A 16,735-nucleotide genomic window follows, 5' to 3' on the forward strand; every position below is an offset into this window, starting at 1 on the left:
AAAAATCTAGAAAAAATCATCCTGAGTGAGGTAACCCAGACTCAGAAAGACAAATATGGTATGTACTCACTCATAGGAGGATACTAGATGTGGAACAAGGATGACTGGACTGCTACTCACATCACCTGTGAGGCTACCTGTAAAACAGGACCCCAAGAAAGACACGAGGATCGCCCAATGATGGAGAAATGGCTGAGATCTACATGAACAACCTGGACATGAGTGGGAGCAATGAAGGGCGAGGGTTGAGGGAAAGAGAGCAGGAGATCCCAGCTGGATCAAGAACAGAGAGGGAGAACAAGGAATAGGAGACCATGGTAAATGAAGACCACATGAGAAAAGGAAGAAACAAAGTGCTAAAGAGGCCCACAGAAATCCACAAAGATACCCCCACAAAAGACTGCTGGCAATGGCCGAGAGACAGCCGGGACTGACCTACTCTGGTGATGGGATGGCCAAACACCCTAATAGTTGTGCCATAAACCCCATCCAAGGACTGAGGAATCTGGATGCAGACATCCACGGCTAGGCCCCCGGTGGAGCGCCGGGAGTCTAATTATCGAGAAAGAGGAGGGTTTATATGAGCAAGAATTGTTGAAACCAAGGTTGGATAAAGCACAGGGACAAATAGCCAAATGAATGGAAACACATGAACTATGAACCAAAGGCTGAGGGGCCCCCAACTGGATCAGGCCCCCTGAATGCATGAGACAGTCGATTGGCTTGATCTGTTTGGGAGGCATCTAGGCAGTGGTACCAGATCCCGGACTCATTGCATGAGTTGGCTGTTTGAAACCCGGGGCTTATTCAGGGACGCTTGGCTCAATCTGGGAGGAGGGGACTGGACCTGCCTGGACTGAGTCTATCAGGTCCATCTCAGTCCTCAGGGGAGGCCTTGCTCTGGAGGAGGTGGGAAAGGGGGGTGGGCTGGGGGGAAGGGGAGGGGGGCAGGAAGGGGGAGAACAAGGGAATCTGTGGCTGTTATGTAGAACTGAATAGTATTGTAAAATAAAATTAAATTAAATTAAAAAAAAAAAAGAACGAAAGATACCAAGGCGTTTTCTCCAGTAAGAAAACTGTCCTGAGCTATTTGTGGATGGTTCCAATTCAACTAAGTTCTTCACTGGCTTTTTGATTCAAACTCAAACCTTTGATTGTGATTTAAAGTCAAATTCGAACTACAAAGGTACAAGGCAGAAACAGCCAGCAATGTAAATTCAAAGTGTGAGATGCCATTTTCTTTAGCCCAGGCATCCAGAAAACCAGACCTTAGATGTTTAAAGTTGGGGAAATAAATGCATAAGGACAGAATGATGAGTTTCCTTTATGGCCAATTTAAAAAGAGACACCACCCCCCCCCCATTCATTGTTCCTTGTTTGTTTGGGGGAATTTTTTGTTGTTGCAATTTTTGAGACAGTATCTCACTATGCAGCCCTAGGTCTCTCATCCCTGTCTCCTCTCTAGGAGTCCAGAGAATCACCTGGGAATGCTTTACCCATTAAACTGGAGCTTTTCTTTTTTCTTTTTTTTTCTGGAGCTGAGGACCAAACCCAGGGCCTTGGGCTTGCTAGGCAAGCGCTCTACCATCAGTCTCACTTGGTCTGATTTGGATTGCTGCGTTGGTGGAGATGCTTATGGGGTACAAAAAACTTTTCAAACACATGAAGCTTCACTTTCTCGAGGACCTTAGAAAAGATTGTTAACAATCCTCTTGTCTCTGACTCCTAATGGGATTCCATGTGTGCCTTGCCTTCCTTTGTTTGTTTTATAAGCCTAGGTTGACCTTGAACTCCCTATATAGTTTAGGCTCATCCTAAACTCCCGACCCTCCTACCTCCTCAGTGTTGGAATTCCAGGCATTTGCCATCATACCTATATCTTAGTCATTGTTCTATTGCTGTGAAGAGAAGTCATGACTAAGGTAACTCTTATCAGTGAAAGCATTTAACTCAGGGTTTGTTTACAGTTTCCAAGGTTTAGTCCATTATTGTCACGACAGGGAGCATGATGATAATGAGAAGTAGCTGAGAGCTACATGCTAATCTGAAAACAGATAAAGAGACTCTGGACTAGGCCTGGGAGAAAGCCACATTGCTTCTGACACAGTACAAGCCATCTATAAGTCACAAAAACAAGTCAGCCTTCCTGGAAGTGATGTGTTTCCCAGGCTCAGAAGTATCTTCTCTCAGGAAGAGGGAAAAGCCAGTATGTTAAGACAGTTTCCAGTGGAGCTGAGCTCTGAGGGCGTAGAACCAATAACTCAGTGTTTGACTGCTGAAGGTCACTGATCTTACTTTTTCTAAGATTTAATATTATTTTTTATTATGTGCATGTGTCTGGGGTTACATGCATATGTGAATGAAGTGTGGAATCTAGAAGAGTACTTCAGATTCTCTGGGGTTGGAGTTAACAGTGAGCCTCCCTCCTAAGTGCTGGGAGCCAAACTCTGGTCCCCTATAAGAGTAGTATGTGCTCTTAACCACCGAGCAATCTCCTCAGTCCCCACAGTCCCCATTGTTGATCTTTTTATATGTCTATGTCTTAGTTATGGTTTCTATTGTTGTGAAGAGACACCATGACCAAGGCAACTCTCTCTCTCTCTTTTTTTTTTTAAGCAAAGAGTCTTTTATTTCAAGCTCTGGAGTCTGGAGCTTGGTCCCTCTGTCCAACACAGCGATGAGAGCAGAGAGCCAAGGCAACTCTTATAAAGAAAAAAGCATTTGCTTGGGGTGCTTTACATTTTCAGAGGTTTAGTTCATTATCATCACTGTGCAACATGGTAGCATGCCAACAGAGAGGGTGCAGGAGAAGGAGCTAGGAGTCCTACATCTTGACCTGTAGGCAAGAGGAAGTGGTCTAAGTGTCACACTGAGTGTAGCTTGAACATAGGAGACCTCAAAGTTTGCCCCCAGAGTGACACACTTCTTTCAGCAAAGCCACATTTCCTAATAGTGCCCCTCCCTATGAGCTTATGGGGGCCAATTATATTCAAACTACCACAGACTATTAAGGCAATCTGTTGAAGTACCCTAAAATATCTTGAATATTGTGACCATCTGGCAACATCTTAAACAGACACCTCTAGACATATAATAAAACTGTCTCCCTCTATATAATGGCTTAGGCATGCATTTGTCTTAGGACATAAATTTAAATACTTATTACTTCTTAGGTTTCCAAAGAAAGGTGGTATGTGTTTGCAGGTATGAGCACAGAGCATCTGCCTACCCCTCATGCATTTCAATCTCTAGTCAGAAGCACAAGTGAAAACCAAAGTCTGTGCAGTGGCACCACCTGAAGCAATGTCCGCAGCACATGTCACAGTAGATTTTTTTCTCTTACAGTATTTATTTACTTATTTATTTAGACAGCCTTACTCTATACCTCAGACTGGCCTGAATTCAATGTGTAATCAAGGCTGGCTTTGAACTCTCAGAACTTCTCTTGCCTCAGTCTCCTGAATACTAGGATTACAGATTTGAGAGAGCCCCCTCTCCAGCAAATTTTTATTTACTTATTCTATTTATTTGCTTTTTTTTTTTAATTTGGTGTTTTGAATCTGTAGCCCAAGTTTGCTGGGAACTAGCTTTGTAGCACTGGCTAGCCTCAAACTCCTGGTCATCCTTCTGCCTCAGCCTTCCTAGTGTTGGATTATAGGTGTGCCGCCACCACTTCTGACTCATGGAAAGTTTTTATGCTCTATTTTACATTTATTCACTTTTGTAACACTGGCAATTGAACCTAAACCTTCATATATAAAAGGCAAGTGCTCTAACATTAAGCTGCACACTCCCTCTCTTCCTTTCCTTCATTCTTTCACTTTTATCTTGATTTTAAAACAGTTTCATTCTATCGCATGCTATCCTCAAATCTGTGATTCTCCTGTCTCATCATCGTGAATGCTAGAATTACAGGAGAGTGCCACTATACCCAGCTACATGGTGATTTTTTTTTTGCTTGAATTTTAAAATGATTGAATACTTTTTTTTAAACAGCATCTCACTGTGTAGCTATGACTAGCTCAAACTTGTTGCAAACCTCTAACTTCTTCCTCATGAATTTTAGGGATATGGATGTGTGCTACTGTGCCCAGCTTAAACCTAGCACTATCTTTTTTTTTTTTCAATTTTTCTTATTTTTTGAGATTATAATTCCATCATTGCCCCATTTCCTTTCCTCCCTCCAAACCTTCCCAAGTGCCCCACACTTGGTTTCTTTCAAATTCACAGCCTCTTTTCCTTTAGTTGTTACATATATACGTGAGTGTGTGTGTGTGTGTGTGTGTGTGTGTGTGTGTGTGTGTGTGTGTGTTCCTAAATACAACCTGCACTGGCTAACCATTTGGTGTTGGCTAGCCAATTGGTATATTCTCTAAGGAAGTCTGTCTCTTCCACTCTCAGAGTTCCTTGATTGCCTGTAGGTTTTAGTGTAGGGTTGAGGCCTCATGAGCTTCCACCTGAGCATGTCTATTAATGTCTTCCTTGTTCAGGTCGCGTTTAGGTAGCCATGCTGTTGGTAAGAGTAGATTCTGACATTTCTAGAAGACACATTTTCACAGCAACCTCCCTGATAATGTGGCTCTTACAATCTTTCTGCCTCCTCTTCCACAATGATCCCTGTGTCTTAGGTGCTGGAGCCGTATTGTAGATGCATCAGTTGGGATTGGGCTCCACAACTCTGTTGTGGTTTTTCTGTAATGGTCTCTGGCTGTTGCAAAGAGAAGTTTCCTTGATGAGGGGCATGATGGGTATAATGGTAAATATTTAGGTAGCAGTATCTTTCTTTTTTATTTACTATTATCATGAGTATGTACATGATGGGTATGGGGTGTATGAACAAGCCGTTGTGCATGTGTGGATATCAGAGAAGGACTTTGTGGAGTTGGAGAGGTCTTTACGCACTGAACTATCTCTCTGGCCCCAATCTCGCTTTATTTACAGCAGCTGTGGGCTGGCTTTCTGGTCTTAGCTCTGTCCTCTGTAGCTGAAGCACGGACAAAGTCATTGGCACTTACTGCTTCCAAGAGTCAGTTTCTTCATTTAGAATATGTATAAATGCTGTCTCCATGAGTTTTACATGCATTAGCTGAAATGATGCATGTCGTTTTTTCATTTCAATATTCTTTAATATTAATGATTTTTTTTAACTCTCTAAAAATTTAATGAATATCCACTCCAACTTCCCCCTCCTACTTCTCTCATCTTCACATGTCCCATCCTCTTTATAAAAAAAAAAAAATAACAACGTACTGAACCCATTTAGTGATGCCTGAACACACATGGGTGTGAGGCCATCCACCAGAGCACAAACCACCTGCCAGCAGCCACACCCCAAAGAGAATGACTCCACCTCCCCTAACTGCCCTCAGTTGCCCATAGATCCTCAGCTAGAGGTGGGAGTCTCATGAGCCCTTTCTTCCACCTTGCTGGAATGCTGAGTCTTACGTCCGTGACCATAGCTGCTGCGAGCTCACGTCCAGAAGAGAGCATTGCATTGCACTTCTCATGCTTCCTCTTTTGCATTCTCACTGCCCCCTCTTTCAGGCTGTTCCCTGGGCCCTGGAGGGGGTGATAGGGGTGTCCCATTTAGGGTTGAGCACTCAGTAGCCTCACTTTCTCTCAGCACTGTAACCAGTTGTGAGTTGCTAGATTAACAGCTGCCCATCACAAAAAGAAGCTCCACAGGTCAAGCTTGAGCATAGCATTGCTACATTAGTATAGACATAAATATTTAGGAGGCACGTTGACAATGTGTCCACTTAGCAAAATAATAACAGGTTCCCACTTTGGGTTTATGACCTCCCCAGCCACAGACTCATGACCAGGTTTACAGTACCAGGCATGAATTCTTTTCTGTGGCGCAGGCCTCAAATCAAACCGGAAAGCAGTTGACTGCTCCATAACCTTCATTCCACTCTTGTGCCAGTGGCCATATCTTGTCTGGCAGGTCGATATCATATGCAGGGTTCACTGCTGGATAAGACCACACATGACTTTTCTCCCTGAGTGTGCTACACAGTACCATTTGTGGAATATACAAGGGTAACATTTATACATTTTTTTTTAGTCCTTCCTTCCTTCCTTCCTTCCTTCCTTCCTTCCTTCCTTCCTTCCTTCCTTCCTTCCTTCCTTTCTTTCTTTCTTTCTTTCTTTCTTTCTTTCTTTCCTTCTTTTCCTTTATATTCTTCTTTCTTTGGTTTGGTTGAGACAGAGTACCACACTATAGTTCAGGCTGTCCTAAAATTTACTATATAGCCAGGACTAGCTTTGAACTCATGGTGATCCCCAGCCTCATTTTCCCCAAGTGCTGGAATTACAGGTGTAAACTGCTGTAGTATAGTGATTTCCTCTAGCTGACATATTAAGCAAGAAGGCACTTGAAACTCAGGAAGTAAACAGCTTACAAGTTTCAAGAAGTTCCTGGAACTAACAGGATACACAGCGCCCCTCCTCAAGGCTATGGAAGCAGTAAATTGCTGAGGTGATAAAGCAGCTCTGTTAGCCAAGCTGCCTGGAGGAGACTCTGACCTCTGGAGCTGCTGGCTAGTCTGGCAGAGAGCTCCAGGGATGCAGCTTTCATAAGACACTGCCCATGCTGGGATGGGCATTTGGGGAATGTAGCTGCTTTTGAGTCACCCATGCAAATGCAGAACCACTCACCCACACTCCTGTAAGCAATCAAAAGAAACTTGTTGATTCACCAAGCCGGACTTTGCTGTAATCAGTGCTTTGGTTCATCACCAGTCCCCTATCTTCAGTGAATAGACATTTATTTCTCCCAAGGAGAAAGTCTCACACAACAGCAGCCTCCACATCAAGTTCATCTGCATATTTTCTGGTGCTTAGCTTTGATCCCACTGCCTAGTCCTCGCTAGCAAGCACTCTAACCCTGCACTGCATCCCAGCCCTATTTACTCCCCCCACCGGGCCGCCGCCGCCGCCGCCGCCGCCGCCGCCGCCGCCGCCGCCACCACCACCACCACCACCACCACCACCACCACCACCACCACCACCACCGGAGCTGAGGACTTAACCCAGGGCCTTGTGCTTGCTAGGCAAGTGCTCTACCACTGAGCTAAATCCCCAGCCCCAGCCCTATTTACTTATTTAATTTATTTATGGTTTTTGTAGGGGCTTTGTTGAGAAAATTGAGAAGTATTAAATATTCGTGTTTGCTGTTTTATATAAGCCACACTAAAACGTGTTTCAATAAATAAAAGTCGGGCGCATCAGTCACTGGGGATTGTGACTAAATTGGCATGGTCAAGAACAGTACAGGTTGTTGCTTCTTTATTTTTTTTAATGACATATTTTTATTGATTATTTGGACATTTCACATAATGCACCCTGATCACATTTTCTTCCCAGTTCTCCCAGGTCCATTCCCCACCCTTGTGACCTCCCCCCAAACAAAAGAGGAAAAAGAAAAAAAAATACCAAATCTAATTTGTGTTACCCATAAACTCACTGGAGCAAGGTCAAACTCCTAGTGGGCAGCTCCTTAAAGAAAACTGAGTCCTTCCCCACCCCACCCCCACCAGAATCTATCAACTGTGAAGAGCTTCAGCATCTCTAGCACAATCTTTAAGAATTCTCTTCAATGGCTTCCTGTCTAGACTCGTTCTTTTTAGGGGTGGGGGTGGGGGAAAGAGGTTGTCAGGGAGACCTTCTGTGTCTTTATTCTCAACTCTGAGTCTGCAGTCATATATACCACGGAAAAAGAAGCTTCCTTGTCCTTCAGGGTCAGTGGCAGCACAGACCATGGACTTCCACATACTTCCTTAATTTTTTTAAAAAAATAACTTATTTATTTTATGTACATTGGTGTTTCAGCACCCTAGAACTGGAGTTACAGACAGTTGTGAGCTGCCATGTGGTTGCTGAGAATTGAACCTGGGTCCTCTGGAAGAACAGTCAGTGCTCTTAACCGCTGAGCCATCTCTCCAGCCCCATGCTTCCTTATTTTTAGCTACTGCCTGTAACAGGATAGTGAACACAAATTGAAACACAAGCTTGACTTGCTTAGTTCTGAGACAAGAGACCTAAGCATAGTCTTTAAACATATTCATGTTACTGTAATGTAAATATAAGTATAAACCCAATGCTCAACAGGTCTGGAGGCAGCATGCCCCACTGCTGTACAAAGCGGTAAAGCCATTTCTTTAGAAAGAAACAGTAATCGTGTGAAGGTAATACAGACTCCATCTTAGGGTAGGGCCGCCATCTTAGACCGCCTGCTGTACTGAGTTCCAGGAAGGACCTCAGGAATGTGCCATGACAACTTGAACAAATACAGAGCAGTATGCCTGGGGACATTCTGTCTGCAGTTTATGGCCCTTGAAGCTATCTAGATAATCCTGCTGAGCAGTCCAGATAATCCTGTTTAGTGGGTTGTAGTTTCCCGGGCAAAAGTACAATCCAATAGTTTCAAATGTGGCCTCACATTTAAAGTATAACTAAACAAAAGTCTAGACTATTGTTTCAAAAAACAATAGTTTCAAAAAACAGTTTCTGTGTGTAGCTTTGGAGCCTGTCCTAGAACTCACTCTGTAGCCCAGGCTGGTCTGGAACTCACAGAGACCTGCCTGCCACTGCCTCTGGAGTACTGGGATTAAAGGTGTGCACCACCACCACCACCACCACCACCACCACCACCACCACCACCACCACCACCGTCCGGCTGAAGTTTCATTTTTTAAAAAGGATCATACTACCTATGGGAGGCCTGTCCTTTCTTAACAGAAACAGAGGAGGAGTGGATGGGGGAGGGGAAATGGAGGGAGGAGGGAGAAAAGGAGGGAGGGGAAACTGTGGTCAGGTTGTAAAATAAATAATACATTTTAAAAAAAGATATTTACATCACTATAAGCCAATTTTACTTAAACCAAGACTGCTAAACCAAAAGCATCCTGTTGGCCATTCACAATCTGAACTCTGGTGCATGGACTAAACTTTAGTGCACACTGAAAGCCGTCTGACATTTCTGAGTTGCATTAAAGAGTAACTGTCCTATTTACTCATTAAGATAGCTGTTGTTTCTTCCTGCCTGCTATTAGTTGCTCTCAAAATATCTGTATGTGGAGTCCTGAGTCCCAGTTAATTCAGAATGTGACCACATTTGGAGATAGGGTCTTTAGAGAGGTAATTAAGTTAAAACGAAGTAACTACCACGGGCCCTTGTCCAGTACAAGTCATGTTCTCATTACAAGAAATGTGGACCAGGGCGGAGGTAAGGTGTAGCCACATGGGGATGGCACCTGCAAGCCCAGAAGAGAGGCTTGGAATAGATCTGCTCCATGAAATATTTTCACAGTGTACTAAAGATCTGTGAGAAAATGTTTCCTCTTGTTTAGGCCATCTGGAATGTGCTATTATTTTACCGCAACTGCCTTTGTTTGGGTATGGTTCGTGTGTGTCACCCAAAGGGTGATGTACACAGTCGAAGCAAGTTCCTAGTATAGTAGGATAGTAGGGTAGAGGTGAGGAAACCTTACAGGGTGGGGTCTGGTGATGGGGCTACGATCACGTGGAAGCCAGAGGACACCTTTTGCAACTGGTTCTCTCCTTTCACAATATGGGTCTGGGTGATCGAACTCAGGTTCATCAAGCTTAGTAGCAAGTGCATTTCCGGGTTTAGTCATCTCGCTAGCCCGGCCTCAGCTTTTTTTTTTTTTTTTTCTTTCTTTCTTTCTTTTTCTTTTTTTTTTTTGTAAACTATCTTGTAATGATGAGGGTACCCCGCTAAAACACTGTCAGGTCCAAAACGACAAACACAATTCTAGTGAAAAATTGCATTGCATATCTGACATTGTGGAACACAGCAGACAAAGTACATGTTAATTAGGCATCCCGACGCCATTTGTTACCATTGTGCTGCTATTGTTCTGCTGGCGCAGTAGCTAGCGAGGAGAAATGGAACCAAGGAACAATCACGCGCCTCGAACCTAGCGGAGGTAGATACGAGTTACCATGACAACAGCGCGCTCAGACATTTTTCTGACCACGCCGCGCTTGGAAGCCCGAGGCCTGGGCTGCGTGTTGCGTCATCACTGCGCGCTCGGTGGCTTGCTCCGCGCTGTCTAGGAAGGTCCCGGCCGGGCTACCGTCGCCTCCCGCCAGGAATTATTTTGTTCTTTTCCACCTTTGTTACAACGCGGCGCTTGTGAGGCTGTAAGTGCGGGCGCGCGGGCGGGCTGGCGGGTCGGCAGGCGGGCTCCCCTCGGCGGCGGCGGCGGCGGCGGCGGCGGCGGCGCGCCGGCCTGTGGGCTTCCTCCCAGCCGGGGCCTCGCCGCGTCTACTTCCGGGCGCAGCGCCGCTCCCCGCTCGGCCCTTTGTGTCCCCGCGGCGGAGGCGCGGGCCTGGCGGGCTGTGAGGAGGCGGCGGGCGCTGGGCTGGGTTCGGGCGACGCGGCGGGAAGGCGGGCGCGCGCCTCTGCGGCCCGGGTGAGGACCGCGAGGGGTCGGGGCGACGGCGCGGGGGCGCGACGGGCATCGGGCAGGGACGCCCGCCCGCCCGCCCGCCGCCTCCGTAGGGCCTAACAAAGCGCCGCCGGAACCGGGCCCCGGCGTCTGTGCGGTCCCCCTTTCTCTCCGAGCCAAGTGTGGTGGCTTTGTGTGCTTCCTTGTTTTCACGGCCTCATTCCCTCCCCCCCCCCCTTTTTTTTTTCCCTCCCTGCAGCTAGTTCATTGAAAGCTGCCAGCCCCCCTTCAGGGAGGTGGTTTCTATCAATATGAATCTTTTCAACTTGGACCGTTTTCGCTTTGAGAAAAGGAATAAGATTGAGGAAGCTCCCGAAGCATCCCCTCAGCCCTCCCAGCCTGGTCCTTCATCACCAATTTCTCTTAGTGCTGAAGAGGAGAATGCTGAAGGGGAAGTTAGCAGGGCAAACACGCCAGACTCAGATGTAACTGAAAAAACAGGTGAGTTACAATGTTGCAAACTGATAGAGCATCCAGAGGTGACAGGCCCGAGGAATTCGTAATATTACACAGCTTGATACGTTGTCTCTGATTTTTGCCCTTTGAAGTACAGCCCAGCACTGGTGCCGCCATAGGCACCAACACCTGCCAACCGAGCTTACCTCCATTGTTGTATCACTTGTAGGAGTTCTTGGAATACAGCGCAACGATGGACGCGGAAAGCCCAGGGTTAGGTCAGAATGGCTACTCAGAGAGCAGTGTAGTCAGGCCTGTCGTGTGCTAGACCTCGAGGCTGTTAATTTGATTACAGGTTTTCATTCATTCTAATATTCTTTTAGGTTTTTTTTTTCTCCCTGCCCCTTGTTGTTTGAGACAGGATCTGATTGTGTAGCTTTGAGCTGCTGTGAAACTCACGATGTAGACTGGGCGGCTTTGAACTTGTGATCCTCCCGTCTCTGCCTCCCGAGTGCTGGGATCACAGCCACGTGTCACACCACATCTGGCATCTTTTCCTGGCTTTTTGAAACTGGGTTCTTGCTTTGTATTCCAGTGCTGCTTGCTACTCATTCTGTAGACCAGTGTGGCAGTGAACTTAAAGCAGTACCCATGCCTCACACCCTCCAGTGCTGGGATTGCAGCCATGGTTACAGGCTGGACCCACTTCTGATGACCTCTCTGAACTAGAGCATCAGAGGCTTAAAGATAATGTCTATGTCCAGCTAAAGATTAAGTACGGCTTCCAACTGACTTCTTGGAAATAATCTAGAATTCACTTGAGTAGTATTTGTTACTACTCTTGGTGAATGACCATTTTAAGCCAGTTGTTGCAGATGGTTTGGGACAAGCAACTGAGGAGAGTAAGTCCAAAATGAAGACTTTTGGAACACAGATGTAACTCACATAGCATGTTGTGGAGGTCAGAGGACAATTTGAGAAGTTGGTTTTCTCTACATCGTGGTTCTCTGGGTGGAACTCAGGTTGCCAGGTTTTTTTTTTTTTTTTTGGTTTTTCCAGACAGGGTTTCTCTGTGTAGCTTTGTGCCTTTCCTGGAACTCACTTGGTAGCCCAGGCTGGCCTTGAACTCACAGAGATCCGCCTGCCTCTGCTTCCCCAGTGCTGGGATTAAAGGTGTGCGTCACCACCGCCCGGCATCTGAACACTGATTTTTTTAGGTATAGTGGTGAATGCTTCTCATTATGTCACTTAATCCTATAAGGTAAATGTCACATTTTTGGAAAGGAGACTCATGGAGGTTAAGATTTAAGATACTTAGTAGAATCTATTACAAATTCAAACATTCTTGTTTCTGAGAGTAAGCCACTAATCATACTAGACAGTTCCTTCCTTGCTTCCCTCCTTCCTTTCTTTTTTGTGTTTTTTGAGATAGACCTTCTCTGTGTAGCTCTGGCTGTTCTTGGAACATGCTCTGTAGACCAGGCTGTCCCAGAACTCAGAGATCTTCCTGACTCTGCCTCCCAAGGCAAGTGCCACCATCACCTGGTTATATTAGTTTCTTATGAATGTGATGGTAATGTTAGAAGCTTTAGTTTCTGTTTCAAAAACTTATTTCTAATGGCAAACAGTATTTCAAAAGCTTTTAAATTAGTGTGGCCAGAAAGATTGAGAGCATGTATTTTCGCCCATTATACTGGATAGTTTTATGTCAACTAGACACAAGCTAAAGTCATGTGAGAGGAAGGAAACTCAGTTAAGAAAATGCTGTAGACCAGGCTGTAGGCAAGATTTTTTTTTTTTTTTTTAACTTAGTGATTAATGGGGGAAAGCCCAGCCATTGTGTGAACTGATAGGGCTGACAGTCCTAAATTCTATAAGAAAGCAGGTTGACCTGGGCAGTGGTGGTGCACGCCCTTAATCCCAGCACTTGGGAGGAAGAGCCAGGCGGATCTCTGAGTTCACAGACAGCTTATCTACAGAGCTAGTTCCAGGACAGCTAGGGCTGTTACACAGAGAAACCCTGTCCTGAAGAACTAAAAAAAAGAAAGAAAGCAGGTGAGCAAACCATGAGGAGCAACTCAGTTAGCAGCACCCTTCCATGGCTCCTGCATTAACTCCTACCTCCAGTTCCCTGTCCTGTTTGAGTTCTTGTCCTGGCTTCCTTTATTAAGGAACAGCTATGTGGAACTAGAAGCCAAATAAACCCTGTCCTCCACAACTTGCTTTTTGGTCATGGTCTTTCATCACAGCAATCAAACCCTAAGTAAGACATCTCTGTATCTTTTTATCTTTTTGTTTGCCACTCTTACCAGAATGTAACATTGGCTGGTTATTTACAATTATCCTTAAAATAACCTTTTATTTTATTTTTTTAGACAGGGTCTTAATGAAGCCCAGGTTGGCCTTGAATTGATAGGTAGTGGAAACTGGCCTTGCATTGCTTCAGCCTCCCATGTGCTGGGATTACAAGTGTGTTGGGCAACACTCCTAGTAAGCAGGATAACGTTTTTTAAAAGACATTGATGTAATTGAAACTTGATAGATTAAGAGTCAGATTTCCAAAGGCTTTGATCTAACTGGAAGGATTTTAAGCACAGAACTAACATTTTTGTTTACTATTTTATATTTTGAATTGCATGGAAATGTTGTATGTACATATGTAGTTAATGTCTGGTATCCTGGTAATTTTCCAGTAGTTATTAGCCCCCCCCCCCCTTTTTTTTTTTTTTTTTTTTTTTAAGACAGAGTTTCTCTGTGTAGCCCTGGCTGTCCTGGAACCCAGAGATCCCACTGACTCTGCCTCCCCAGTGCTGGGATTAAAGGCGTACACAACCACACCCAGCTAAACACTCAATTTTTTAAGATAGCCCAGGCTGGCTTTGCACTTGTTATTGAGACAGGTTTAAGATAGCCTTTAGCTGGCCTGAAACTCACTGTGTAGACCAAGCTGGGCTCACAGGTCAGATCTGCCTGCCTCTACTGGGATTAAAGGCAGGTGTGTGCTATCCCATCCTGCTGTTTATTATTTATTTTTGGGACAGCATCTTTTGTGTAGCTGAGGTTGAGCTTGTACATGTAATGTTCCTGCCTCTGACATACATGCTTTCTGGTTGCTCGGAGCAGAGCTATGGGCTCCCACACTAGGCTTCGGGTTTCAGGCTTCATTGGGTTGAGAAAGAATTGGATGTAGGTAGATCATTTTGTGTGCATAGAAGCCTCAGCTTCATTTTAATTCAGTAGGCATTGGGTGAGACTTTTTAAGTCTCATCTCTGAAAGTAAAAACACTTTGTTTTTTTTTTTGGTTTTTTTCGAGACAGGGTTTCTCGGTGTAGCTTTGCGCCTTTCCTGGGACTCACTTGGTAGCCCAGGCTGGCCTCGAACTCACAAAGATCCGCCTGCCTCTGCCTCCCGAGTGCTGGGATTAAAGGCGTGTGCCACCACCGCCCGGCTATAAAAACACTTTGTAAACTAGATTTCAGTGCAATGTTTTAGTTATTTATCAGTGCTGCTAATATGTATATATTTTATTTTGTTCTTTGTTTTTTTTTTTTTTTCAAATTTTTTAAAGGATTTATTTATTATGTATACATTGTTCTGCCTGCATGTGTCCCTGCAGGCCAGAAGAGGGCACCAGATCTCATTACAGGTGGTTGTGAGCCACCATGTGGTTGCTGGGAATTGAACTCAGGACCTCTGGAGGAGCAGTCTTAGTTAAGTGCTCTTAACCGCTGAGCCATCTCTCCAGCCCCTTGTTCTTTGTTTTTTTAAACTTAAAAAAATATTGTTGGGGGCTGTATGAGCATATGTTTGGATGTCAGAGTACAGTTTGCTGGGGTTGGCTCTCTTCTATGTGGGTCCTGAGATTTAAATTTGCTCCTTCATCTGCTAAGCTATCTCACCATCCTCTTTAAAAGGTTTTTTTGCCGGGCGGTGGTGGCGTACACCTTTAATCCCAGCACTTTGGGAGGCAGAGGCAGGCGGATCTCTGTGAGTTCGAGGCCAGCCTGGGCTACCAAGTGAGTTCCAGGAAAGGTGCAAAGCTACACGGAGAAACCCTGTCTCGAAAAACAAAACAAAACAAAAAAAAAATAAGGGTTTGTTTTTATTTTTTTTTTTTTTTTTGGTTTTTCGAGACAGGGTTTCTCTGTGTAGCTTTGTGCCTTTTTCCTGGAACTCACTTGGTAACCCAGGCTGGCCTCGAACTCACAGAGATCCGCCTGGCTCTGCCTCCCGAGTGCTGGGATTAAAGGCGTGCGCCACCACCGCCCGGCTGTTTTTATTTTTTATGTTTTGCCTGCATATATGTATGTGCATCATGAGTATGCCTAATGTCTACAGAAGCCAGAAGAGGGCATTGGAACATCTGGAGCTGGAGTTTATGTGTATATTAGCCTCATGTGGAGGGTGGGAATTGAAAAAACAGTAAGCCCTTTTAACCTCTCAGCTATTTCCCCACTCCCCTCCTTTTTTAATATATGAAAAATTTAATTGCTTCTTCCAGGGCTGAGGGTGAAGCTCACTGTTAGCATACTTGCCTAGCATGCTTGAGGTTTGGTCCCCAGCACTGTCAAAAATGACGCAAAACAAAAGGATTGGGTTGAATTGCCTTTTCTAATCAGAATGTGGTGTTGCTTAACTTTTTTAAAAGAACCATCATCATCTGAGTGTGTGTGTGTGTGTGTGTGTGTGTGTGTGTGTGTGTGTGTGTGAGAGAGAGAGAGAGAGAGAGAGAGAGAGAGAGAGAGAGAGAGAGAGAGAGAGAGAGAGCGCGAGCGAGCGCGCGAGCAGGTACGTGCAGAGGCCAGAGGTATCAGATCACCCTGGAACTAGAATGGTAGGTGCTTGTGAACTGCCTGATGTACTTGCTGGGACTTGAACTTGGATCTTCTTGGAGAACAATGTGTGCTTTCTTTTAACCATTGAGCTATCTCTGTAGCTCCAATCTTACTGATTTTTTTTTTCCTTATCCTTTGTTTTTGTTTGAGACAGGGTCTATATATAGCCCTGGCTGCCCTGGAATTGTAGACCAGGCTGGCCTTGAATTCAAGTTAAGATTGACTTTGAATTTCTCAATCATCCTGCCTACACCTCCCAAGTGCTGGGATTATAGACCTTTTAACATTCCTTATCAATTTTCTAAACATTTATATATTTATTTATTTATTTGTGTGTATAGGCATGTTTTCTTCCTCTTTCCCTTCCCCCTCTCCACCTCTTTCTTCTGTCCCTTCCTCCGCATGGCCTTATGTTTGATACACAAGCACTTAACACTGAGCTACATAGATGGCCTCATAAGCATTCTTAGCTTTTGGATTTGAAGGTGTTCAGTTAATTAGTAGGTCTTGATTGATTTATTTAATTTATTATGCAGAATGAACCCAGAACTTGCCACTACACCCAAACATCTTTACTGTTTTTTAAAAGTATAATTTAAGTAGCCAGGTGGTGGTGGTATGTGCCTTTGATTCCAGTATTCAGAAGGCAGGGGCAGGTGGATCTCTGAGTTTGAGGCCAGCCTGGTGAACAGATCAAGTTCCAGGATAGCCAAGGGCTACACAGAGAAATCTTGTCTCAAAAAACTACAGTAACAAAAAGTATAGTTTAGTGTTCATGACTCATTTGGTCTAGTGCATTTGCATAATTTTGCAAACAATCTGTAGAAGTTTTCTCATCTTGAAACACTGGTAACTGCTCCCTGAAAACTGCCCTCTACTCTTCTCTCTTAATTTTATTACACTGTGTACCTCATTCGAGTCATACATTGCTGGTCTTTTTGACTAGTTCATTTGATTAGCATAATGTCCTTTTGGTTCATCCAAATTATAGTATATATCAGAATTTCATTAATTTTTTCAATGAT

At 44.6% G+C, this 16,735-nt stretch overlaps 1 protein-coding gene across 3 annotated transcripts in view; it reads left to right on the plus strand.

The window, feature by feature from the left end:
- The first annotated feature begins 10,021 nt into the window (after window positions 1-10,021).
- Window positions 10,022-16,735, plus strand: part of Smarcad1 (SNF2 related chromatin remodeling ATPase with DExD box 1) — a 73,099-nt gene continuing 66,385 nt past the window's right edge. Inside the window, exons 1-2 of one of the 3 annotated variants that reach the window (XM_042273422.2) lie at window positions 10,022-10,170; window positions 10,678-10,919. In XM_042273422.2, the coding sequence (XP_042129356.1) occupies window positions 10,730-10,919 (190 nt within the window). In that variant the 5' untranslated portion in view covers window positions 10,022-10,170; window positions 10,678-10,729. Of the gene's footprint in view, window positions 10,171-10,308; window positions 10,443-10,677; window positions 10,920-16,735 lie in introns of those variants that run through there. The other 2 variants (XM_076566878.1, XM_076566879.1) reach the window with 2 other exon arrangements.

This window comes from Peromyscus maniculatus, chromosome 3, assembly GCF_049852395.1.
Source record: "Peromyscus maniculatus bairdii isolate BWxNUB_F1_BW_parent chromosome 3, HU_Pman_BW_mat_3.1, whole genome shotgun sequence".
Classification (NCBI taxonomy): domain Eukaryota; kingdom Metazoa; phylum Chordata; class Mammalia; order Rodentia; family Cricetidae; genus Peromyscus; species Peromyscus maniculatus.